We start from the raw sequence: 26977 nt of genomic DNA, 5'->3' as shown, positions 1-26977 counted from the left end.
GAGTTAAAGTATTTCTGTCAGGAAATCAAACAACTGAACCAAGATTTCTAGTGAAGATCAATGTCAATTCTCTGGTAGAGATAAGGTCTTAAACTACAGCAACATGCTGTGCCAAAAGCACTTTAATATTTTTTGTCCATACTGCATACAGAGGATGACAGACATCTGGATTAACTCTGACAGAGACTCTCAAACTGTTCTATTTGTTTTACTTTACTAGGAAGTCTTTTTCCACCTCTGAAATGATCAGCATAAGGGCTGAAAGCACTGCTTCATTCATCCCACCTAATCACCTTATAAAAAATTCACAAATAGATCTAAAACCAATCAAATTTACAGTCAGATCTTCTTTTGCAATTAAAGTCAGACTATTTGTTTTGATTAACAAAAAAATAAGCTACAGTCTGTTCTAAAAAAAATAATTGCTAGCTAAGAAGTCAATGAAATCATGAGCAGTTTTTAGGAGAGATGTAGAAATAAGATTTACTTCAAAGAAGTATTCTGTTCAGCTCATGTCAAAGAAGCATTAAATGCTGCTCCTACACCTAATACTACAAAACTGCTTCTCATATAGCACATACATCATCTTTGTAACAGCATTCAAGTACTTTTGCAGTGAATTATTCTAGAATGGTTACTTTTCTATCCATGGCAGCATTCTGTAACAGGCAAGCTACAACCACATTTGAGGGCCGCCTCTAAACTGCAAAATATTACACGGTTCAAACCTGTATTTAAAACAAGTCCTGATACTGATGGTTATAAAATCATAACTATAAAAAACCCTCATAATTTATTCACTTGAATTCTTTGCCTAGAAAGTTAAAGCAGTAATATGCACTGTGTGTATTTTGTGACCGCTGGCTTTCACAACACCCAGTGCAGTACAGGAGGTAAACAGCAGGGAAATCCAGGGCAGTCACTGCGTTACCTCACAGCCTGCAAGGGCTGTTCCTGTGCAGCTCCAGATCCTGTCTTAAGCTGCACTACAACTCTTCACTTTTGCTGGTACCTACTGTGACAGTCCTATATCAAACACTCACAGGTACCTAAAATACAAGCGGCACTGTCAGAGCAGACAACTCCAGCACTCAAGTGACTGGAAAGTCTAGCCAGTCTCAAGGGCCAATGAATATTAACAGTGACATTGTGTGTTGCTATCTGGTGCCAATCACACCACAAACACGAGTCCTTTAAAACCCAGTATACTGCTGAGGAAGGTGATTCTGGATGGCACTAACTGTGCCAGTCATTTCCTGTCAATGACTAAAACTGTATATTCTGTATTTGCACCACACATGCAAGTGTAAGGTTAACTCTTGCATAAGGTTATGTCACTGTAAGGCTTTCACATGCAAGGATTTACTGTGGCTCACAGTGCTGCTGCTAATGATTAAAATATAGTGAAGCAAGAAATGTGGGTGGCCTCAAACCAGATGCCAGATAATGCATTTGATAATCACACAGGTCCTTGTGACGGGCTGGAGAATTAACTACATTTTTCTTTGAAAGTGAAATGAGCTGAGAGAGTGCTCTAAAAATTGTCTGCTTTTACCATCTAGACCAGAGTTTTGTATCAAACAAATCTTTCCTCATATGGTTGAAAGCAAGTACCATATTGAAAAACCAACCTTATCACTTGAGATGTTTCTGAGGACTGCATCATAGAATCATAGAATGTTTTGGGTTGGAAAGGACGTTAAAGCTCATCTAGTTCCAACCCCCCTGCCATGGGCAGGGACACCTTCCACTAAACGAGGTTGCTAACAGCCTTATCCAATCTGGGCTTGAACACTTCCAGGGAGACGGCATCCACAACTTCTCTAGGAAACCTGTTCAGGTGCTTCACCACCCTCACAGTAAAGAATTTCTTCCTAATATCTAGGATGCAGTTGTATTTCTGAGCTGGAAGCACATGTTGCCAGGTCACATTGAGCTTCTCCTCAAACAACGCCCTCAAGTCCTTCTCCTCAGGGCTGCTCTCAATCCATTCTCCGTCCAGCTTGTATTTGTGCTTGGGATTGCCCCAGCCCACCAGCAGAACCTTGCACTTGGCCTTATTGAACTTCCTGGATTTGCACAGGCCCACCTCTCAAGCCTGTGAATGCCATCCCTTCTCTCCAATGTGTCAACTGCACCACACAACTTGGCATCATTGGCAGACTTGCCGAGGGTGCACTCAATCCCACTGTCTGTGTCACCAACAAAGATGTAAAACAGTGCCAGTCCAATACCAACCCCTGAGGAACACCACTCATCACTGGTCTCCACTTGGACCAGTGAGCTGTTGAAAACAGCTCTTTGAGTGCAACCATCCAGCCAATTCCTTATCCACCAAATGTCTATCTCCAGTTTAGAGACAAGAATATTGTGTGGGACAGTATCAAATGCTTTGCACAAATCCAGGTAGATGATGTCAGTTGCTCTTCCCTTATCCACCAGCACTGTAACCCCATCGCAGAAGGCCATCAAATTGTCAGACACGATTTGCTCTTAGCAAAGTCATGCTGTCACCAAACACCTCTTCATTTTCCATGTGCCTTAAGGAGGATCTGTTTCATGATCCAGGCACAGAGGTGAGACTGACCAGCCTCTAGTTCCCCAGGTCTTCCTTATTTCCCTTCTTAAAAAAGGGGGTTATGTTTCCCCTTTTCCAGTCAGTGAAAACTTCATCACACTGCCATGACTTCTGAAATAGGATGGATAGTGGCCTAGACACTTCAACTGTTAGTTGCCACAGGACCTGTGGATGCATCTTATCCGGTCCCATTGATTTGAGCACCATCATGTTCCTTACATGGTCCTGAACCTGTTCTCCTACAGCTGGTGGTTCTTCATTCTCCCAGTCCCTGACTTTGCCTTCTGCCACTTCAATGGTGTGGGCTGGAGAATGTGATGGTGAAGACCAAGGCAAAAGAAGTTACTGAGTACCTTGACCTTCTCCATATCCCAGGTAATCACATCCCCCATTTACTTTTGGAGAGGGTTCACAATTTTCCAAGTCTTCTTTCTATCACCAACAAACCTATAGAAACTTTTCTTGTTGCCATTGACATCCCTGGCCAGATTTAGTTCTAACAGGGCTTTAGCTTTCCTAACATGAACGCTGGCTGCTCAGACAGTTTGTATTTCTCTCAGGGTACCTATCCCTGCTTCCATTCTTTATAGGCTTCCTTTTCACGTTTGAGTTTGTCCAGGAGCTCCTTGTTCATCCACACAGGCCATCCACTAGTGTTTTTGCCTGACTTCCTCATTCATTGGGATGCATCGCTTCTGAGCTTGGAGGAGGTGATCCTTTAATATCAATCAGTGTTCTGGGGTCCCTCTTCCCTCCAGGGCTTTATTCTGCAGTACTCTACCAACCAGACTTATGAAGAAGAAGCCACAGTCTGCTTTCCTAAAGTTCAGGAGTGTTTGTGTCTCGAGGTGCAGGGGTGCTTGTCCGTAACAAAAGAATCATATGTCTAAAGTGGAGATCCTGCTGAGAAGGATGTTGCCCTAATGTCACATGAGCTGAGCAGATCTCAGCCAGCCTACACATGACAGATGTCCAAACTCTGCCTTTTATCAAGGTATATGGCTGATCAAAAAAAGTCATGCTGGCACTGGTTTCGCAATATGCAATGAAATCTGTTACTGGATAGCCTACTAATCATCATGAGCAAGTGATTGATGCACATAAGTCTTCTGATGTTTGCATTGTACTTTCATAAAAGAACTATTCATTCATCAGCTCTGATGAACACTAACAAGGTAAACCTGCTTGCAGCAGCTGGACAGCTTGATTAGTTCTATATGCCCAAATATGAAAGATTATTTTTCTGCAAGACTACAGTAAATGTGCTATTAGGGATAGCACTTGCAGATTGTGCAGATGTAAGCTGGCACAGCTTGTTCATTCATGTGCAAGTGGGAACTGACAAACAAAACCAGATGAAAGAAAGCATCTTGGAAAAAATCAAGGTCTAACTCATGATTGTAAGTTATCAACTACAGCATCTGTACCTTCAAGAATTTTGAGTGATGTCAGAATAATCATTAAGAGATGTGGTACCAGTTACAAGACCAAAACCACAATTTGCTTAAAACAATCCTTCCAAGCTACTACCCTTATTGCTTCACTGCAGTGATACACAGATACATCGCTATGTAGCTATGGTAGCACAAAGGCCGAACATCACATCTCCAGAAGCAACAATTGGGTGAGCTGCACATGTACCTGTGCTGCTAAACCCTCTCTTGCTGACAACAGCAGCAGAGATGAAGTCTTACTCAACACGGTGAGCAACTGTGTCCGCACCCCATCACCTAATTCCCACTGTGGCTTGGATACAGGGATAGAACTGAGATTCATGCCATCTTAAATGGAAACCCAGCACACACATTTAATATTCACAAATGCAAACATACAGGGCAGCAACACTTCAAAACCTGTTTCACGCTGACCACTGTTGACACAACAGATCATCCCCCATGCAAAAAGATCCAGTACGGTCTTGGACAAGTTGCTGGGCAAAACCAAGATCAAGACTACAGACAATTGCCCAACTGACACTGCTGCTAAGCCAGGCTTCAGTTTGCAAGCTTTGAACTACACAATAGCACTGTCCCACTGACTTGAGATGCAGAGAGCTCTGCAAAGACTACGAGCAGAATCAGCCTCAAGATCTAAGATCACAAAGATCTACCAAATTATCTCTCTTGTGGCCACAACCAACAAACAACTTAGATGCTTCCTTGTTAACTTATCTTTCAACGTGCAGAATCAACCTCTAGAACACATAGAACCTTTATTCCACATAGAACCACAGCTGGAGAAATGGGCTGACAGGAACCTCAGGAAGTTCAACTTGGGGAAGTGCTAAATCCTGCACCTGGGGAGGAACATCTACAGGCACCACACAAGCTGGGACCTAACCAACTATAAAGCAGCTTTGCAGAGAAAGACCTATACACATAAAAATGTGCATACATATATATATATACATATACACACACATATCTGAAAGGAGGATGCAAAGAGGATGGAGCCAGGCTCTTTTCAGTGGTGACCAGTGACAGGAGCAGAGGCAATGAGCAGAAATTGAAACACAGGAGATTCCCTCTGAAGATCTGGAAACACTTTTTCAGTGTGAGGGTGACTGAGCACAGGTTGCCTAGAGAGGTTGTGGAGCCTAAATCCATAAAGATACTCAAAGGTCATTTGAACATGGTCCTAGGGAACCAGCTGTAGGTGGCCCTGCTTAAGCAGGGGCAGGTGATGCACAAGACAATCTCCAGAAGTCTCAGCCAACCTCAGTCCCTTTGTGGTTCTGTGACCAGACAAAAAAAATCCCATCATATGCGCAATAAAAGCCTGACTGGCTGAACATATGCTTCAAATGGATTATGTGCAACAGCCCTATTAAATCATATCTAGTAAGCTGGACTGCATAGAGAGTACATGCAGGTGTCTAAGTGTACTTTAAGGCACATTTGTTTAGTGAAACTATTTTAAGAACTCACCTGTAAGAGGCAGCAACAAAACACTACAACGTAGACAGAAACCTTCTGACAAAACATCAGCTGATTCAGGGAAGAAAAGTACATCATGTGACAGCTTCAGCAATCACATACTGACTAACTTGTAGCACTATGAAATCATAACGATTTTGAGACAAGGGGCATACCAATCTCTTAGGTAGCACTAACAACTTCAGCTCTCAAGGCCTGTGGCAATTACATTTGAAGTTCTAGGCATGCCAGCTACACCAGTAATTTACAGCACTAGGGGAATAGCATACCTCGTGTTTGATAGAAACAAAGTTTGTTCTTGTTCTCTCACCTGCATCTGAACTTTTAACAGGACCTAAACCACAGTTTCGGTCCAACCTAGCTAGCCCATGACAAAATAGAGAACTTGAAGCTATAGCCAGCAATGCACCAATTCAGGTGTTACTGTATCGCCAGGTGGTTGCTCATCCAACAACTGTGTAACTTCAGTACTCTTACTTTTGTCTGTTGAGTGAATAAAAACAAAATTACTTGAGTGTAGCAGTTTAGACTAATACAAAAAATTATTCTCATAACAGTGTAGAGTGACAGAAATACTGAAAAAAAATTTGCCCCTCAAGAGTTCTTCACTGAAGTACAGTCAGTCCTGAGAAGAGACTGTGCCTTCAGTAAACCTCTAGGTTTACTACCATTAGAGGGTAATGTCATTTTGTCCAATCCTTGAACTCCATCATAGTTTAAAAGTATTCTATGGCAGCTATGAATATCAGAAAAACTCTGTCTTCTTGTTATCTCACTCTTAAGACACGTCCCAAGGCACTAAATCTTCTTTAACTGTTAAAAGTATTTTTACTTTTTTCTCCCAAAAAGGACAAGATTAAGAGGTTGAGGAAATGCAAGAAACACACAAAGGAATGCAGTTTCCAGCCGGATCTCTCAGAATGTCCCCTGCAAGCTTTGATCTCTAGAAGTATAAACCCTTAGACTTGGAGGATACTACAGAAATTCATCAAATCTTGGAGGAAAAATAGACATTTTGTATTAATTACAGTTAACGAAGAACTAGCTTTAGTGTTTTCTAGGGCAGTTGTGGCTAGACACTGATACTAGCAAGTAAATGAGGTGACAGATTTAAGCTGACAGAATCCTACAGACTTCAGAAGTTTCACAGACACAACCATCTTATTGCTGCTTTAGGCATACTTTTCTGCAGTTCTTCATAAAATGCTGGGAGTCCTCAGTACTCCAAGCCCAGTAAGATCCTACTACCTACAAATAAGTCAACACTGGGCAACACTGAAAAACAGACCACAGCATAACTACAGGCAACCTAAATACAAGGATAAGGAAGTCATGGGTATATTTTCAACACCCTCCGTACTCATTTACTATGTTGGAGAAGAAACTGAAAACAGGGGGAACAACAAGAGGCTGATAAAGCCTGGTGTAAAGTGACTGGGAAAGGCTACAAATTTGCCCTAACACCTCATATTTAGAATTAAATCACTAAAACAACTCAAAGCAGTCAAAGTTTTTATTCTGCAATTTCCTGGAGCATTAGCACACACATGTAAACAGAAGTCTTTCATTTCGGGCATTGTCTTTTATCTAGTTATGACTTCCTTTCCAGAGAACTTCCAGTAATGTTTCTGGAAATCTTTAAGTCCTCTTTGGAGCCAGAGAAATTCCTGTTCAGAGACAGGGCTACTCGGTTCAGTGAGGGAGCTGGAATACTTTTTATGTCAGTACACAAAACTTGTAAAACATTTGTATTTTCCTGGAGCGTAACACCACTTAAAAGGTCTTTGCCAAGATAAAATCACACTTTTTACCTTTATGTCTCTTATTTAAACCAGACTCTGAAGACACTTCTCCTTATACTCAGCTCTATGACACTAAAAACAGTGCACCGTAGCTTCAAAATGAGATTGCCGGTATTTTTCTTCCCAGACAGAGCTCTTAGATTCCAAAATTAAATTCTACTACCTTGTGGTACTTCTGCAAGTGACTGAAGATCAATTATAAATGCACTCTTCTAATTTGCAGACAAAATATCCTATAAATAGAAGAGTACTAAGAAAAACACTCTGTAAATAGGAACTCTCCCTTCGTTTGTAAGTAGAGATTTTTTTTCTGTAAAAAATCCTCCAGCCAGCTAATTACAATGCTATTCAGCAAACCATTATCTCCAGGAGATTGCTTATTTCAACTGAACCTTGGTTCTATTACTGTCAAGTATGTCTGATTAAATGTTCCAGTGTCTAAAACAAGTCACACTTATTCTGTGAGCAGATATTCAGAGCTCCTTCAGTATTTCAGCATTTTGATCTCAGATCTTGGAAGGGATGGACCAAGATAAGCAATAAAATCAAACAGCTTTGATAATGATGCACTTATTAAACAAGAATAATCAACACATGAGTTAAGCTATGTGCTCTGTTACTTAAACCAACATATAGTGGTATCAGCAAAATCTTTGCACATTAATGCTTGTTTTATGACCACAGATGTGAATGCTTCTGATTTATTCTTATATTTCAACTTTAGATTCAAAGCTCATATTCTGCACAGCTTAATGTACCAATGACTTTTTTTCAAAAGGTGTTACTATAAACTACACCCTAAATTAAAAATCTGAAAATCTTGTTTCTACCTGAAGTGTAAAAAGCCAAAAGCCTTCTTTCAGAATACTTTCATAAAGAAACAAAATTTATGCACTTGTAAGACAATCCTAGCTCTGCCCATCCCACCCAGACCTGCCACTCACAGTCCTTATCTCCTACAACTTTTAATTCCTCAGCCACTTGGAGCTAAATTTGTTAAAATGTACTACTAAGAAACTTTAAATTCTTAAAGGATTGTTAAAATTAAGACACCAAAAACACCAACAATTCCATTAACCCTTTGTCATAAAGCAACTTTAATGTGAGCTCAATCTTATCAGACAGCACAGGCATATTCAGAAAACATACTCCCAACAACGGGAGAAAGAAAACTGCTTTATGTTCTAGTAAATCCCCCAAAAATTCTTTGTAGGTGAACCTCTCAAGCCTTGCCGTTCACTATAGCTAGATGTTATATCTCCTTGAAACCTAGAACCGAGGCATTTTGTTAGATATGCCACGTCCAATTACAAGGTCCTTGCTCTAAGGAATTCCGAATCCAGAACTGACAAAGCACCTGGTTCAGCTCCAGGTCTGAACTCCATCACCTCTGCAGGCTGATTTCACATAACTGTTTTCAGCCACAGGAACACGTTATTATTATTTCACGTCCCATGAGAACAGCTCTGCGACCGCCTTCAGACCCGACAGGAGCCGGGAGCTGAGAACGCCCGGGAGTGCTCAGCAAGGGAACACCAGCGCTGAGCTCGCAGCCTCTCGGCACGAAACAGCCCTTGCGCTTATCTGCTCGATAAACCGGGCACACCACAGCCCCTCTCGGGACAGCCCTTCCCAACGCTTCGGGAGCAACTCTGCGGGCTGGGCTTCGAGGGCAGCACAATCCGCGGACCCCCCCCCGCCATTATGCAACGAAGGCACCGCCCCTTCCCAGAGGGACGAGCCGGGAGCCGCCCCGCGGGCACGTGACCGGGAGCGCCGCCGCCGCCATGTTGGACGGGGGCGGGAAGGGAAGCGGCGTCGACCATCCGTCCTCGCATTCCTGCCCGGGGAGGGGGCCGAGGAGAGGACCCTCCGCCCCCCACCGGCACCGCGAGGCAGCAGGGCTGTGCCCTCCATGATCCACCCGTCCTCCCCGCAAACAAAGAGCGGGGTCACCCCCTTCCCCCCGCCGTTCTCCGGCCCGTGACGGTGTTCGGTGGGTTGGGGCGCCGTGTCCGCCCTCCCCACGCCCGGCAGTCCCCGTGGAGACAGTCCAAGCCCGCCTCCCACCGCGACAGGACCCGCCTGCCCCGGCCCTTCCCGTGCGGCCGCGGGCTGGCCCGGGGAGCACCGCGACCACCTCGCGGGCTCCCGGGAAGCAGAGCTGCTTGGGCTGCCCGGCACAGAGCGGGTTATTCCCAGACCGGGAGCTCAGCCGAATAAATATTCAGAGAGGTTTTTCTGAACCCTTCAGGTTCACAAACGCAGAGCCCTGAAGGCACTCAAATTTCAGAGATATGATAAGGATAAAAGGCCTGTGGACATCGACAGAATTTTAAATCAAGTCCAATTCAACAGTACAGTAGCATTTTGCCAGGGGAGTCTTTAAAACCCTGCTACCGACTCCATTTCCTCCAGTGTCCTATCTGTAAGGGTCCCACCATTCCCGTGGATGTGAACTAAAAATACTCAGCAGAAACTCCCTGATCCTTCTGTTCCCTGCCAGTCGTTACTTCCCAGAGACTCTGCTGTATTTACAATTAGCCATTAAGAAAGGGGAGGGGGGGAGGGGACGGAAGCCTATAGAAGAGATGCCATTTCACTCCTGTGTAGACTAGAGTATGTGATGTGCATGTTCAGCCAAACTGACTCGCGTCTCTTAAGTGTTCCCTGAGCAAACCACAACCTGGAAGGCTGCTTTTACACCGAAGCCAGAATGCTGCACGAAACTGACTTCAATTCCAGTAGTTGTCGGGTGCCTGATCTCCTAACTGCATTTGGTGGGACATGCTGAGGAGCGACAACTGCTGTGCCAGTTTCAGGCAGGAAGTATGTTTCCGGTTAATTGCACTTTAAACCCAGAAAGAACAGTGTCCAGTTTAACCACTTCCTGAAGTTCGATCTTCGCCCTGGAAAGATGGACTTTTGGGACTAATTTTGGGATAGAGCTAGACTCGATGCAGGCCAGTGAGCCAAAATAAACACTTTTTGGACTGATGCTATGATTTCAGTACTGTAACATCTACCCATTAGTTTATGACCTGCCAAACGTGCTTTGACCTTTAAATGATACAAGCATTTACTTAATATGCCTGAAGGCTTAGAAATTCATCCCTGTCTCCTCTGAGTACTCCTCAAGAGCACATCCCATCTTCAGCAAACAGAAGAAGGAGCCATGCTTTTTATATGGCAGGCAACGTAAACCAGTTTTCTACAAGTGGCTGAAATGGATTGCACTACAAGCAAACTTAGAAAAAAAAATCCAAAAATTCCAACCCTTACTGCTTTGAACCCTTTCCTGTCAAGTACCTTATAAAAACCTGATCTGTTCAGTGGAACAGTGCTATAAACACCTATCTTCCAGCCCTTTCTTCCCCTTTGCATGAGAGGCCATCTATAGACCAAAAACTGCAGAGCTCCAAGAAGATGGTTTGGCTGCATAAATACGGGGCAGATTTTAAAGACAACACTTGTCAAGAGGGCAGCAGTGGATGGCACGGGGGAAAACCTCCACTTAAACAGAGCTACTGCACAAGAGAATGCTTCAGTGTCACTCACTACAACTCCTTATTCTTGATGACAGCCACCTCCTAGCAACAAGTGGCACATCTGCTTTCAAGATGTGCTTTGCTGTTTCCTGACAACCACCAAAAAAATCAGTTTTCCTCTGAACAGAAGCTCCAGTTGTGACATTTTAATTTGTTGCTTTAGTAGAATCATTACCACCCCATCCCAAATGTCATCAGCCACCTCACCGAGCATGGCTTTTCAGAAAACGAGCCTCAGAGCTGGTGACCTGACTGCTGCCCTGATGCTTGCCAAGTTTGGGCCTGTGTCTCATTTTGAGAGGGGGCAGGGGAGCAGGTTCCATATAAAAATTATTTCAACGTGTTCTATTGGTTTTAAGCCCCTAGAGAACACTCTCGTAGGCAATCTGGTCTCAGTCTAGCATTATTATTTCTATTTTTACAAGTTTAGTCAAGCTGTTGCTGGTACTCATGCATACATACAGTGGCCTACTGCACATGAGGCAGCCAGTTCAGGACTGTGCACGATGCACTCCAGCACGGCAGGGTTCCAGAAAAAGAGCAGTGCTTCCGAAAGCACAGCAGGCTAGAAAAATCAGCCCTCCCTCCCTAACAAGAAATTCGTAGTAGACGCTCCGCAGCAGGTTGTGAAGGCGGCCGGGGCAGACACTGCTGGGTGGGGGAGGACGGGAGGGGCCACGTCCCACTGTGGGGGCTTCGGGGAAAAGCAAGCGGCCGCCTCCAGCTCCTAGGAAAACGAGAGGGAGCGATGGAAGAAGGAAACCGCCCGCTGAGATGGCGCAGCAGGAAGGGAGCAGGACGCGGCGTTACCTGGGCTGGGTGGCGGCCGAACCCCTCCTCCTCCTCCTGGTCCCTGCACAGGGCCGTCCGCAGCCGCTCCAGGTGCTCCCGCAGGGTGACCCGCTGGTGGAAGGAGAAGGCCGGGTGCAGCGAGGCCATGGTGAAGAGCAGGAGCAGCTCCTCCTGCGCGCCGCAGCCCAGGCCCTGGGCGGCGGGCAGCCCGGCCTGCCCGTTCTCCGCCGCTCCGTCCATCACCACCACCACGTCCCCCTCCTCCTCCTCATCCTCTTCCTCGTCCTCCTCGGCCGGGGCCCGCCGCGCCGCCGGGCAGCTCTGCAGGATGGAGTCCACCTGGGGCAGGAGGCGGTGCAGGCGGCCGGCGGCCTCGCGGTTCTCGGAGCCCAGCAGGGCCAGGTACACGATGAGCTTGGAGCGCACGGCGGGGTCGCGGAAGTCTCCGAGCTGCCCGGGGTCGCTGAGCCCGTTGGCCTTGGCCTCCGAGTCGCGGAGGCAGTGGTAGTCCTTGCGGGCCAGGTCCTCCAGGCAGGAGCCCAGGAACCGCAGCTCCAGCGGGTTGCACAGGTCCAGCAGCCCCACCATGAACTCAAGGCGCTGCGCCGAACCCAGTACCAGCCCGAACCACTCGTACACCGTCTCCTTGTCGGTGCGGGCGGCCGCCGAGCCGGGACCGCCGCCGCCCGGAGCGCCGAGCGCGGCGGGGGGGGGCGGCGGGCCGGGCCCGGGCCCCGGCCCCAGGCCGTGCAGCCGGCTCGGCCTCTCCAGTCCGCAGCCCCTCCCCGCCGCCGCCGCGGCGCCCCCGCGAGCCCGGGGCACCTGCTGCTGCAGCGGGAGGTGACAGTCCAAGGCACCGCCGGGCTCCTTCAACCCCGCCGCCGTCGCATCTTCCGCCGCCGCTGCCTTGTGGCTCGTCTGCTTCAGGGGCAGCTTCATCTTCAGCATCCTCGGCGGCGGCACGGGAGGGACTCGGCGCCCGCCGGGACCCGGCGGCAGCAGGAGCGGGGAGGGGGGGGGGAGGGCACGCGAGGCTCAGGCGAAGCCGCTCATGCCGCTCATGCGGCCCGGCCGGCGCGGGAGCGGCGCGCGCGCGCGGGTGGGGGGGGGGCGGCAGAGCGGGCCCGGCGGGCGGGGAGCGGGCGGGCGGGGCGGGGCTCGCTCGCGGCGTCGGCGGCGACTCCCCGTCTCCGCCTTTGCCCAGCGCGCTCTCGCGGCGGTCCCCCCTCTCCCCGCCCTTGCCCGGTGCCCGCGCAGACCCGGTGGGCGCCGGCGGTTGCGCGCTCGCGGCCCCGGGCGGCGCGACAGGACCGGCCGAGGCCCAAGATACCGTTGGGGGTGAGAGGGGCGGGCGGAGCGCGCGCGCCTCTCCGCCTATCGGCGCCGCCCGCGTCAGCGCGCGCCCGCCGCCGCCGCCGTGGGGAGGGCTCGGAGGGCGGGGGGGGGCTCGCGGGGCGGGGCGTTACGCGCGGCGTTGCGCGGGGCTGTGCGCGCGCGGCGCGCCCCCGGCGCGCGCGGCCCCCGCGGCCCCGCCCCGCCCCGCCCGGGGCCCGCCCTCCCCGCGCCCGGTCTGGGAACGGGTGGAGGCCACGCGTGTGCTCCGGGAGTTCCACTGCTCCCGCCGGTGGGAACAGCGCAGCGGTTCGCCTGGGACCAGTCCAGGAGCCAGCCGCCTTGTCTTCTGGGTAAAAGATTTCCCTGCTATACGGCTGTGCGTTGGCTGATGGCTCTGCTGTGCAGAGCCACGTGGGTTTGCCCAGAGCCGGCAGGAGCAGGCCCGGAGCTGTGCAGTGCCGGTGGTAGAACAAAGCTGGTGGCAGGAACATGGCTGCTACGGGCCTTTCTAATTTCTAACGCAGTTGAAACTGTTGCTGTTGTAAGAGGTCTCCTTTTTAAAATGGCCATTCTTACAGTATCGTGGCTTTCTACCCGGCTCTTTTTACGCTAGGGAAGTACACGGAATATTGCAGAAAAAATAAAGGACAGCAAAATGATTTAGGGATACTCTGTTAGGAAAGAGCATGCTTTCTTCGCTCTTGTTCCCCCCATCCTCTTCCCAGCTGTTGTGATTCACGACGATGAAGAGCCTACGATTATAAGATTAAGCAGTGCTCTGACTAATCAGAAAGTTGCAATGCTCCTCACTTCGGTTCCCGTACAGTTACATAAAGGCAGTGTATTTGAAAGCAGAATCGAGTCTGTGGCTTGCAGAACGGCACACCAAGAATATAAACGAGTTTTAATTACAAGTATACAGAGTAGCGTCCCTGAACTGCTTACAGCAATAAAGTATAAACTGCCAGAGCTGACTCCCCCTTATCTGTCAGACCAGAAGCAGACAGTGCTACGAGGAAGGAGTTTATCAAACGGTTAAGAAAATGTCGTGCAGATTATAACAGTCTTGTATGCATCACTCGGATTTGCCACAGAGCGATCTTGAATGGTAGCTACAGACTACACCATATCCTGCGTTTTTATATATGTGCAGCAAATATACGTATTTTATTCTAAAATATTAAAGGACTAACTTCTAGGTAGCAGATGTTAGGTTTTCATATTCCTAATGACTGCCTGATCCTCTTGTAGTGACCAAAATGGACTTAAACCTGACTGAGTGCAGCTTTCCTTGTTCATTGGTGTCACAGTGTCGCAGGAGTGAAGTGGTGAGTGGGTCAGGTCTTACCCTTTCATCCTGGACCATTCTTTGGTGGTCCTAGGGCCAGGAAGGCAAAGAAAAGTCTCACACAAAGTCTCATAAACTTTTTTTATCCTCTTTTATTTGGTTCTGTTTGCCTGTTAGGGCCTGACTGGACCTGTGAATCGTCCCAGGTCATTAGTCAAAGCAGCTATCACTCCAATACGATATTTTCTTACATTGTAATTATGAAGTAGTAATTTTAGAATTACAGCAATTCTTGTCATATTATCATTATGTTTTTTCAAAAAAAAAAAATTACCGTGACTGTCTCTGGGGATGTGCCAAGCTGCAATCTTGGAAGCACAGAAACAAGGCTTGAGGTTTCTGCTTAGTGGTTTGAGCAGGTATTTCAACAGTCTGAATAGAATTTACAAGTTCAAAATTACAATTATACGAATGTTATAAATAACATTTCCTACTTTAACAATCTGTGATTCAAATAAAACATGACATAGTTCCAAACAGATAACACCCCAGAGAGTGCAGAAGCAATTTAGTTTTGAGGGAAGGGGATGAGGGGAATGACGAAAGAAAAGGTCTGCTGGTCCATTCATAATTCCACAAAGGTGAGATAAATTGCACACGCATGAGGGTAGTGGTTGAAAGTATGTTCCCCTGGTACAGAGTGTAGTTGGAGCCCATCCCTGTTTGTGACAGTTCCCAAGCTGATCCTTAGTTTCACAAATAAGGTTAAGAACCTGCTTAACTCAACTCTTCTTGATTTCCCCTTCTTAGTGGCTTAAACTATGATACTTGAGGAAAACAGATATGAAAGATGTGCAGTCAGCAAAAAAAAAAAAAAAAAGAAAAGGAATAATATGAGAAAGCAAAAAGAAGACAAAGAAATTTCAGGCTGACTTGCAAGTATTTCAGTAGCTGAGGGAGGTGTCAGCAAGGGAGAGGGCAGCGAGGAAAGAGAACTGAAACTTAAGTGCCCAGGAGAAATGAAAGTGAAACTCAGGGCTGTGAATGGAATGAGGACATGGTGGGGAAATGCTCAAACAGTGACAAGCTGGTACAACAGCAATACTCTGAAATTATCTTGCCTAGAACAGGTGCCCTGGAGATTTTTTAACCCGGTTTCTTAAAAAAATGTATAGCTTGCATAGATCTTTAATGACTTGGGCCCACAGTCATGCTGACTTAGGGTAAGCAATGGTACAGAGCCTTAGAGGGAAAAGTATGTCTGTAATCTCTATCTGAGCTGAAAGCCAGATGAACTCTGACACAACACAGAGCAGGCGGAGGAGCAGGCAGGACAGTACTGCTGGTTTGGGAGCCTCATAGCCCCTTTCTGGGGAGTGGCTCTCGTTGGAGTACATCAGGGGTCTGGTCTGACATCCCAGGTCAAGGGCCAGGAATGTACCACGTGGAGCAAGAAGCTGTGTCCAAGAGAGCCGCTGTTGCCACAACTGGATTTGCAGCAAAAGGAACAGTGGCTATTCTGAATCTTCCCCCACCTGCTGCCTTTTCACCTGTACAGCATAACCCCTGTTCAAATTATCAAAGCCCCAGAGCCTCCTGAGTGCACTGAGGCTTCATTGCGGGTCTAGAAGTGTTGTCTTTACTGACAGATCCTTCTGTGAACCTGGTTGCCGCTGGCTGCTGGCTCCACTTTTCTGCCTGGCTGTGACCATCACTCTTTGGATACATGAGCTGTGGAGAACACCAGGGGATACACAGGCCAAGGAGAGACTGTTTCCTGTACTCAGTGTGTCACCATACCATGTACAGGCAGCCACAATGTGTCTTTCGAGTGAAACATCGTTCCTCACTAAGTTCTTCCAAAGAGGTCATCGGCATTGTGGGGGTTTTCTTTACCAGGCCTAAAACTTCCCCAGCAATGCTTTTAGAAGGGGGAAAGCCACTAAGAAAAATAAAAAACACAGCACTGGGACACTGAACTGAATGCTGAAGCTAAGGGAGGAACTAACAAAGCAGTCTTCAACACCATTCCACATAACATTTCTTTAGTTTTTTTAATAATCCTATTTTTTTCAATATTGACTTCTCACTAACACAGTCAAAAGATTTTGCATTAATTTCAGCAACACATAAAACCAGTTTCACAGTTTGTGAAACTCATTTTGTTTATGCCTTTGATCCTACTAAGGATCTGCTAAAATTGTTTTGTAAGAACAGGAATGAGGTTAATCTGTGGCCCACTTAAAAATCAGATAGGAATGCTGCAGGATACATAGATATATATTTCATATAAATATATCAGGATTTTTTTTTCATGTTGATACTGTTTCCTGGGTACTGTCTTTGCCAATAAGTGTATTCACTTAAAAAAAAAAAAAGCTGTAACAAATGCTCAGTGAGGATCTCTGCATGGATTCCCATCCTACAGGGTAGAAGATACATAAATAGGGAAAGAAATCTTTCTATCCTCCTTTTCTCCTTTATTCCCTTAATTCTTGTTTCCCAGACTGTAGGAAGATCAACTACTTTTTAATACAAAGTTTGCAGATGTGTTTAATCCACAGTCAGTTCTACGGGCTATTGTCAGGTCTTTCAGCCAAACTCCTAAGGTGTAAGGGAATTGTTTCAGAAAATGTCAGACAAATGTCACACCTAAAAAATACAAAAAAAAAAAAAACAACAAAAAACCCCCCCAAAAAAAAAACAAAAAAAAAAACCAACCCCCCAAAACAATCTGGAAGAAAAGATGAGTTCCCTGATAAAGCTTTGGGGCAATTTTGCTGACTCATGATTTGTCATTTATCTCATGACAGTTGGCATTTTTTTGTGTAACTTACCTTTCATAAAAATGGGAGGAAGTTACCTTTTAGCCCTGGGATCTGGAAGAAAAAGCCTTGAGAATGTGACAACTTGAAATTCACTACAAATAAAGACTGTCAAATTGATAGGTTGTTATTATGATTTTTTAATTCTTGTTGCTGTGATGGGTTATGAATATTTGAGCTAGTTTATTCTTTCAGCCTCTTTTTCAGCAGGAGTTGAGCAAGCTTATGTTTGAAAACTGAAGATATGTTTAAGAAATGACATTTTTTAATATGCATGTCTGGATTGAAGACAGACATTTTTAGGACTTTATATTCAATATGAGTAGTAAAATGCAGAAGATGACCCATAGTCGTAAATATGTTAGCATCCAGTGTAGGAGTAAACATACAATTTTAAGCACAGTTTAAGTAGTTTAAACATAGTTTGGGATTTAAAGTTACTGAAAAATAAGTTCAGCGTAGGCAGAGGGTGTGTTCCCAGGATCAACTTCATTATGAAAGACTATTTCTAAAGTTAAAGTTGTTGGTTATTCATTTGCAAAGGTCACCTATCCCAGGGCCTCTTTGGTAAGCTTGCCAATAAAGGTACTGTTATGAAACATGGTTGCAAATTTCAGCTCCCTGTTCAAGGGAAGCTGAACTAAGGCTGCAGTCTTCTTTTGCATAACTGTCAAAGGTGAATTATTACTATTTTCAGCTGGATGCAGCTCAGAAACCTATGAAAGATGGAAACATTACTAAACTGCTAAGATAGGGGGGTCTATTTCAACTTCTGTGCAAAGGGAGCAGGTTCCTTGCCTGTGTGGCATTTCAGCCTGTGGTACTCATGGCAGTCTGTATTGGTTTGCTTTTCTCCATTTAAAGCTGTCAAGAGAATTTAAGGAGAATTAAGCATTCGGAAGTGTTGGGATATTCTTATCCCTGGATCTTCTGTCCATCAGTTTCCTTGGAAATTGGAAGGAAATTTTCTGTGAGATTTTACCATCACAGAGCACGGCATGCACTGATTCAGATCCCCCCTGAGGTCAAGCCAGTATATATCGTGCAGTACCAAGGCATATTGTACTCAGAAATGAAATTTGCACAGAAAGCTACTACCCAGTCTATATGACAATTCCGTTTTGGGGAAAAGAGTAATGGGATTTTCAACACCGTTCAGCTTCAGGCTTTCTAATGTTTCAGCAAGGACAGTGGTGAAACGCCTGTGACTCCAGGGTGTTACAGGTGAACCATCAGTGTGTGCCTTCACAAGGAGCAGCACATGACCTCATAAACATGAGCAGTCTGCACACACCGCTCGGCTAATGTCAGGGCTTTGCTGTCATGGGAAGTCCCCCTTAAATAAGACCATTAGACAGAAGACCATTTAAGCGCATACCCTCTGTTCTAGTTAGTGGTGAAGGGCGTCCTTAAGTGTAAAGCACTGAAGTTTAAACACCTACACAAAGAAAAGACTTAGGCCATCTTAAACATGTGATGAAAGTTAATTGAAATCTGTTCTGAAATGAGGGCTCACAGGAGGAATGTGGGTGTGGCTCAGGCACCAGGCCTACCTGATATTAGTCATGTGTATGATAATTATGTATGCAACAAGCACCCGGAGTCAAACTGAAAGGTATATTGGTTAGATTATTTCATAATCTCTACACTTGGACCAGGAGGAGGAGATGAGCAACCTGCTGGTCAAACTGTGAGGAACCATCATGTGCACTGGAGGTTCTTCAGAGCAAAACTGTCATCTGTATGGATTCCAAGGGACCAGGGAAGAAGCACTATATCTTGACCTTTTAAATGTACAGTCACAATCACAAAGACCAAGGGGTGTCAGCGTGAGCTGCAGAAGAGTCATGAGTCACTGAGGAGATTTGTGCTGCAGAAGGAACACGTTATCCCTTTGCTCTGCTGGTAGTGCCAGTCTCTTTCTGTCTTAAATGATCCATCTGCTGCTGCCCAAATTAGACACACAGCTCTCGCTGTCACTGTGCAAAGCAGTCACCAGCAGTGCTCAGAGCATGGTATTCTCCATAGCTCGAACCTTGCTTAGCACCTCACCTATGGCTAGGGAAACCCTCCTGCCAAATGAGGCTTCTGCCCTACTGAAGCCTTCAAAAGAGAAACTGTAGTTGCAACTGCCTGAGGCAATCTGTCAAAGCTGGGACCCTGTAGGTCTTTGCCAGCAAGACCGGTTGAAGGAAAAAAGGAGAGATCTTCCTCTGGGGTGGGAGTTGCTGTCGTGAGCCTATGGATGAGATGGGGTCTGGTGGAAAAATGAATACCTCAGTTGCACGGCTCAGTGTTATTGGAGGTGTGAGGTGGTTGGCTTTTCTGCTTGTTTGTTTTCTGCTCCACACAGGCACACAACATCACTGTTCAAAAAGTGCTCAACTTCAGCTCACCTTGGTACGTTGTTGCTGTTTATTTGCATCCATTGCATGCATTAACCTAAAAACAGTGCAGGAGTACTTACTGGAGCAGGTGTTACACACTGACAATCAGTTATTGTGAAGTAGGTTGTGAAAACAAGTAAGTCCAAAGAAGCAACCTTCGCTTTTCCTCATGCCCTCTCATGCAATATGTGTTTATTTTGAGTTGCCCATAGTTCAGCTCTCCCTGAAAGTTTTCTTATTTGCTCTTTGAGGTGGTCCAGTATTCAGTTCAGTTGTGAATCCCTGCTTGTAAAGCAGGAGTTCTCCGTTTGGCAACCTCTTGGGAATAAAAGAAGAAATTGGAAATCTCTCAATGTGTAGGTGTTTCATTCTGGAGGTGTTTCTGGCTTTCCATGTCTGAAGAATGAGTAGGTTGCCTTGAAATAATGACATTTGCGGAAGCTCTTTAAGTCTGATCTGTATTTATTAGGACTTTATAGCATATAAGTGGGATGGGTTACAATCTGGGGTGTATGAAGAAAAGCATCACAAAATTTATTCTGGAAAAAAGAAGTAATTCAATGAATCAGTTGAGTCGATATCTCCTACAGAAGAAACAAGAAACCCACATAAGCTCTGGTTCCTACTGAAATCGATATCCCCGCTTTACTGGTTTTTAAGGGTCCAAGGCATCAAATTTGGTGTTTAGTGTCAAAATCTCAAATCCTGAGCAAACCTGAAGTAGGGACCGTGGTACAGAAAATACCTAAAGTATGCATGGGCACTGGATACCAGCTTGGATCCCTGGAGCTATAAGTGCAGCCCATGGGAGGCCATTACTGCCCTCTGCTCCACCAGTCTCCAGCCTCACCCTCTGAAGCCTCACAGACTCCCACTACAAGACCTTCCTCTGCTTGGATGGTTTGGCTATTTTGGTGATGTCCAGGATTAGGAACAGCAGTGATTCTTCTTCATAAGGAAGAGAAGTAATTTCTAAGATACAGGGCATCTTCTATACTCATGATGTGAGTGTTAAATACTGTAAAGTATTGCAGGCTCTGAAGAACTAAAATGCCTGCGTGAGAAATCATTGGCAATACGGTGGGGTTTAATTAATAAATTTAAAAACTTTTTTGTCAAAAAACTTCTTAGCATCTTCTTCTCAACTGAGCAATTTCAAGATTTTTCTTCGTTTATCCCACTTTTTTCCTCTCTGTGCCATTTTATTGAGCCAACTGTTCAATACTTGCTATTCGATATCAATGGGCTTCAGAAGTCTTTTGATGGTCTTTGAAATTAATTCCATTAATAAGTCTGTTCTTAGCCCAAATGAAGTTTTCTTGCTGTGATCTGTGCCAAATCTCTTGGTCCTTCCTGTTCCAGCCGTCCCTTCTTGCTCTTGCAATTTTGACCAAACAAAGTTGCTCAGCGTCTTTTCCACAGGGGTTCCAATGTTGCCTAATGCAAGGAAAGACATTGCTTGTTCAAGTCAGACTGCCACAAGGACAATGTGGATGGGTCCTGAGATGCTTCCGAGATGGGTGGAAGAAGATACTTATTTCCGGAGCTGGCCGGCTTGGGACCAGTGGGGACTACCGTGTTTGCCTCCAGTCCCTACTCAAAAACTTTCTTTTTTTTTTAATGCAATATTTCTACATCCATTTTGGTGATAAACTCACATGGCCATGACAGAGCCTTCCTATGTATTTGTGCAGTGGCCAAAGCATTGAACAAAGCTCCTAGAAAGTAATAAGATACACAATAAAATAGTAATTAAGAAATCCTCTCTTAGGGACATGTTGCTTTCTATATTTTTAATATGGCTGATGTACTTTGAGACACTGAAAGCATAGCAGACCATAATGTCTTGAGTTTGCTTGATGATGAGAAAGCTTGATGATAGAAGGCTCAAATTGGAAAACCTTGTGAACACACAGACCACAATGCAGCACTCTTATCTCTCTTGACAACCTGCTTTATCACCTCTCAGAGAAAAGGTGGCAAAATCAGTTAAATCAAATGACTTACCATTGCAGCCTTTTGTTGGATCCCTAAAAAGGCATTCCAGCCCATTGGGAAAGGATGCTCTGTGCATGCATTTTAAATAATTTTGAGAGTTTAATTTTTTACCCATTTAATTACTAATCAGTGTCAGAAGCCAGCTGCAAAATAATTTTGCCCAATTCTTTCTTTCTCTACCTTTCCTGTCTTAAAGAGTCTCCAGGGATTGCCCTTCTTCAGTCCTGAACACTTTGTTTAAATATGTAAAAAAAAAATATTGAAATACAAACATCTAGTTTGGATATGTGGTTTAAATCTGGCATCTAATGAATTCCAAGGGGTTCCCAGATCCCTCAATTCCTCTGAACATCACACTCTGACTAATTTAAAAATTCTACTGTCCTAAGAGCTCATGTTTTTTAAACACTTAGAGAGCATAATAACGAACACGAGAGAAAAGCCAAAAGAATATGACAGAGACATGAATTTTAAACAGCAAGTGCCAAAAAACCCTGAACATCTCTTTTCCTTTTAAATAAGTTTGCAACCATAAGAGAAAAAAAAATAGAATAATGTGTCCTCTCACTAGATCTCTGGAAATGCTTGGACTTCTTTTGCCATCTGCAAAGCGCTTTTCAAACATTGTTTACTTAATCTTCTCCTGGGAGACCAGTGGGAAATTACTGTGGTCTTTTTCAAGGTATAGAAATTGAAACAAACATGCTTAAGCCTCATAATTTAGGAATTCATTCCCAGTGGATTCATTCTCTTCAGCAATTCCATTTTCAGGACTGATGGCTGCAGGGAGCAATTGGAGAGGACAAGAATGGGGAAATTAGAAAGTTTCCGGAGGAAGGGATCTTTAATGGTGAGCAGAAATTAAGGAAGAAGAATGTGAACTGGAATCACAGTTTGGAGTGGGAATGGTTATTTGGAAGCCTTGTGAAACGTTTGAGAGTCAAAGTAAAATCCGTAGGCCTGGTGAGGCAGGGAAAGGTGAAGCTGGTGCCTCAGAGGAGCGTGCATACTCTGAAGGAAGTGAAGCCTTGGACTGTGGCACCAACCCTCTCTTGTCTCTGTCTTCCTGTCTCCTGTCTGAAATGGACCTAATACTTAGTCAGATTTCCCCAGGCAGAAAATGAAAGCACAGTGAAAACACTAAATCAAGGAGGGCATTTAATGACAGAAGTGAGAAATACAGCTGCACTTCATTGCCTCTGGTTAGCCAGACACTGACCCAGCACTATCTGCCGTTGCTGCTGTAAAGGCAGCCAGTACACATTTTAGCACTGTCAGTTCTCTTGTTCTGTCTTACACCAAAATAATTATTTGCAATAAAAACCCAGCAGGTTAAAAAACCTCGACAGCATGTCTGAAGAACACACGGTTGCTCTGCCATGCGATGTTGTCGGAATAGCAGTGGTTTACTTGTTAACTGTAAGACCTGGTAGGCAACATCTAATAGCTTGCTTCCTACTGACTTGTCTCTCCTGTGGCCACCTCAAAGCTTTAGCCCAAGAAGGCTGGCAGAATTGGTCCATAGTGTGCAGTTAATTGCAGACTAAAACTCCTGCAGATCAGGAACTTTGCCAATGAGATAATGTGAGACAGCGTGCTTAGGCACTCAAGTAGGCTGATTTATCCCTAAGCAGTATCTACCCTTTTAAATATCATCAGAACAGTCAGAACTTTTGACTCTAACAAGAAAAAAAGGAAGAAAAACCCCAAAGTTTTGGAAAATTATCTTGCATTGCATTCAGTGCGAATTAGTGAATGATATCAGAACTGGAAAGTATTGTTTTTCATAAACAACATTATTTGCAATAAATCCTCTGTCAAATTGTATCATAAGGGGAGCAGCAGAAGTGGGACATTATGTTAGGAATTCTTTATTCCTAACCCGCATTGCCTAACGCGGTCAACACTCAACATGAATATCCATTTTACTGCACCATAGCCATATAAAAAAAGGAGCTTAAGATGAAAGTAAGATGGTTGGAACCAAGGAGAACATCCAACAGAATGAATTTGCATTGAAAAGTGTTTCTTTGTCAAAGCTGAAATGATTTGTAGGGATGTATTGGTTGTGATGAAATTCTTGATGGTCTCTGAAAACTGGAGCATTACCTTCTTAGTGCTGACCAGGACACAAACAGAAACAAACATTGGGATTTTTTTAATCTTGCAATAGGTGCCTCAATGCAATTTTGTTCTGCTGCATAAAAATTGTTTCGAAATCTGACGCAGCTTGATAACACATTTCCAAATGGTGGGAGGGAATTCATGTCCTGAGGCTAGCTACAAATTATACTTGTGTCTTCTTTAGAGCCCATTTACATGACTATAAGGGTGCAGAATTGCTGTTGTACAAATGAGACTCGGAACATAGGCGGTATAATTTCAAGCAGAGCTTGCATATACACCCAGAGTGTAAATATTGGATACCGTTTGCTTTTATAGATATGGCTTTCTGTGCCAAGAAGCCTATAAAGACAACCAGCATAGGTCTCATCAAGGAACAGCTAATAACGTAAGAGCTGTTGAAATAGACCCTGCCTCATCCTTTGGATCATCATTCTATACAACAGAACCCCTGTCCTGGACAGTCCATAAAACTAGCAAATTCTGGATACTGTTTATTCTATAGATATAATGGGCATGTATGCTTTTTGTGGAAAATGCTGCCTTTTAGCCTCGTGCTGTCTTTAGAACTAGGAAAAGTCTTTCAAACTTCCAAACCTAGACCTCACCAGAGGAAAAAGTAGCTGACAGGAAAGTGTGTTGCATGAGTTCCAGGAGGCAATTACAGAGAAGAGTTAAAATAAGAAAAAAGGCAAAACAGCCAGGTTTCAGCCACACTGAGGGAGACAGGATCAAAAGGCCATGAAGCAAGGTCAAGAAGCAAGCACAGGACAAGAAAAGCTGCCAGTTTCTTTCCAGTGCTCAGCAGAGAGGCCTGAGCTCTGCTCCTATGTCTGACCCATCCATGTACCTCACTGTGTAAGGGTGCAGGACAACAGTGTCAGCTGCTGGTGTTTTCCTGATCTCACTGCAAATTGGTTCAGGTACTTGTGTGAGCAAAATGCTATTGGTTTTTGTTTTCCCACTCAGCTTGGTAATTTCAGTTTTGTGTCTGTTAATTTTCTGATTTGCTCTTTGAATTGTAGCACCATGAGATAAACATTGTGCTGGGGCAAAGCAAATGTCTGGCTGGAATTGTGCCAGCTCTGACTTAGACCAGCTTCAACTGTCATGGAAATACACCTAAGATGTTTTCTAAGCCCAGAGTGAAATCTGCAGGCTTGGGTCAGTGGTAGTTGCTTTAGAGCTGTTGCTAGCTGTATACTGGGAGTCTCTTTAAGTTCAAAACTTGTTTTTTTTGCAAAGACCGCCAAGCAAACATCCCTCTAATAGTAATGAGATATGATATTTGAGCTTACTTAACCTAGCAATTGATTTGGCGGAGACCTCATCCCCCAAAGTGTCATCACATACTTTGAACTATTCAATCTTTATTTTCAATGTTCTTTCAGTTTTGAGGGGAAGTGTTTTGTGAAAATCAGTCTTCAGGAGAGTCCGATCTTACTTGTGGTACTTCAGTCACTGTTGTATTGAAAACAAGAATTTTTGTACAGCACTCTGGTGGCAGCGGTGGTGGTTTCAACAATTTGCGTGTCTGGCTTCGATGAGCACTTCGAGCACCTGGCCGTGTGCAGTGGTGATGCTCAGCTGATTCTCATGGCTGTGGTGGTGGAGAAACAGCTGTTACAGGGTTAATGGTAAAAGTGATGAGCAGTGCCCTGGGGAATTGAGCCCAAGGCACTTTGTTTCCCCCACTGGAGGAGCCAGAGCCAGAAAAGATGTCAGCAGCATCATTTGACACCATATCATTCTCATCCAGTGGGATAGAGCACTGGCCAATCTGTGGTGACTGGTGGATGTACAGATCTGGAAGGAGTGTGTCTGTTCAAAAATGCCAGTTTATGGACTTTCTTTGCAGAGTTTTGAGATGTTGAAGGGACCTGGCAGGGCTTCTGATCTCAAGGAGGAGAAGATGTGGGGAGGCGGGGTATGTGTGTGTGTGTGTTTGTGTGTTAAAAATCACCTGAAAGCTGATGAAAAGGCAATCTATACACTTTTTTCCTTAGGTGATTTCTTCTTTTTCAGTTAGTCTTTATGTTGCTGGGTAGACCAACATAAGAAAACCTTTTGAGTTATTCATTATCTGCTTCTCTGTGCTGGTGCTTTCTGCTGCTCTCCTTTCTATTTCCCTCCATGAGATTCTTTTTCTCTGAAGCTGTTGAAATAAAGAAGCTCATCTTCCCAGACTCAGGTGGAAGAAGGGGGGCTGATCGCTTCCTCACTTTTGTGTGGGAGAGAGGGGAGAACTTCTTTCCATTCTAATTCTCTCCAGATAATTTGATTTGCGTCAAGCCACAAACTTGGTAAGGTGTAACTGACACTGTGGGATCACTTCCTGAATTTGTACCTATGCAGATTTATAGCACAGTGTATAGGTATGGATTTCCCTGAAATCAGTACTTGCTCAACTGCAGCCAGGCTATACATAGAGTACATTTTATTTGTTAGGTGACATGAGTAGAGAAATCCTTCTTTGACTATTGTGAGACCATTTTTATGGTACCTGTTTTATTTATCTGATTGTTAAATAACTAATAATCTCATCTGTCTTGGCAGACCACAGACAGATTGGCAAGGATGGATGGCCACCCATCAGGAAGAATTGGTGTAGGAGACTACTTGCTAGCCTGTGTGGATGGGACATGCCCTGTAGAGCAAACGTAAATCCTCAGATCAGACAGAAGGGAGGAAACACCATTTGCACAGCCTGTCAATCAATCCTTCCTTTGTTTTGACTTGTGTTTGTCTAGTTTGTAACTTCACCTTTGAAAACCATGGCAGTTCTGTTGCTGTCATGTTCAAAGCAAGCATTTTAAAATGCCTGTCAGTTGTGTTTCTTTAAAGTAAATGTCAAGTCTACCTTCCACTTGTGTGTTATTCTGTGTTTTGGTGATGAAACTAGAGAATTGCCAGTCATACTTGGAATTGTTAGGTAGGGTGTGTGTAAGGTAGGGTGTGTGCAGCAACCTCCAGAGAATACCCCTCAGTTTTTTCACTCTGTTTCTGCTTTTGGGAAAGCAGCCTATGCTTTCCAGTGTTGGAAGATAGAAGGAAACAGCTCATAGAGTATGGTCTTTCAAATGGATTAATCCTCCCAGTCTGTAGCTGCTTGGTTTTGGATTGAAAAAAAAGCAATATATCTAAAGAAAAAAACCTCAGAGATGTTTTCGAGATTGGTTATAAGCCAGGAGAGTCCCGTTGGGTCCCTTTCTAGTAGTATTTGGTAGGATCTGATGTTGGCATTTCCCCATGACCCCAGAGGTTCTGCTTTAAAAAGCATCTTCCTTTGTTCTCTTTTTCCTCTGCTTCTGCTTCCCAAAGTAGTAGCAGGATTTTGTGTGCTGCCCGAGGATGGTGAAGAACT

General features: G+C 44.8%; 1 protein-coding gene and 1 long non-coding RNA gene across 8 annotated transcripts in view; one reads left to right on the top strand and one right to left on the bottom strand.

The window, feature by feature from the left end:
• Positions 1-12997, bottom strand: part of ZCCHC2 (zinc finger CCHC-type containing 2) — a 41828-nt gene extending 28831 nt beyond the window's left edge. For 4 of the 7 annotated variants that reach the window (XM_064662588.1, XM_064662580.1, XM_064662621.1 and 1 more), the window contains exon 1: positions 11675-12997. In XM_064662588.1, the coding sequence (XP_064518658.1) occupies positions 11675-12604 (930 nt within the window). In that variant the 5' untranslated portion in view covers positions 12605-12997. The remainder of the gene's footprint in view (positions 1-11674) is intronic. The other 3 variants (XM_064662573.1, XM_064662610.1, XM_064662599.1) reach the window with 2 other exon arrangements.
• A 211-nt stretch (positions 12998-13208) lies between these two features.
• Positions 13209-26479, top strand: LOC135417910 (uncharacterized). Its single transcript, XR_010432263.1, has 2 exons — positions 13209-13341; positions 26170-26479. It is a non-coding gene; the product is annotated as an uncharacterized LOC135417910 (long non-coding RNA).
• Positions 26480-26977: the final 498 nt, after the last annotated feature.

This window comes from Pseudopipra pipra, chromosome 1 (assembly GCF_036250125.1).
Source record: "Pseudopipra pipra isolate bDixPip1 chromosome 1, bDixPip1.hap1, whole genome shotgun sequence".
NCBI lineage: Eukaryota > Metazoa > Chordata > Aves > Passeriformes > Pipridae > Pseudopipra > Pseudopipra pipra.
Note: the sequence above shows the minus strand (reverse complement) of the source record. Positions and strands in the feature narration are given on the sequence as shown.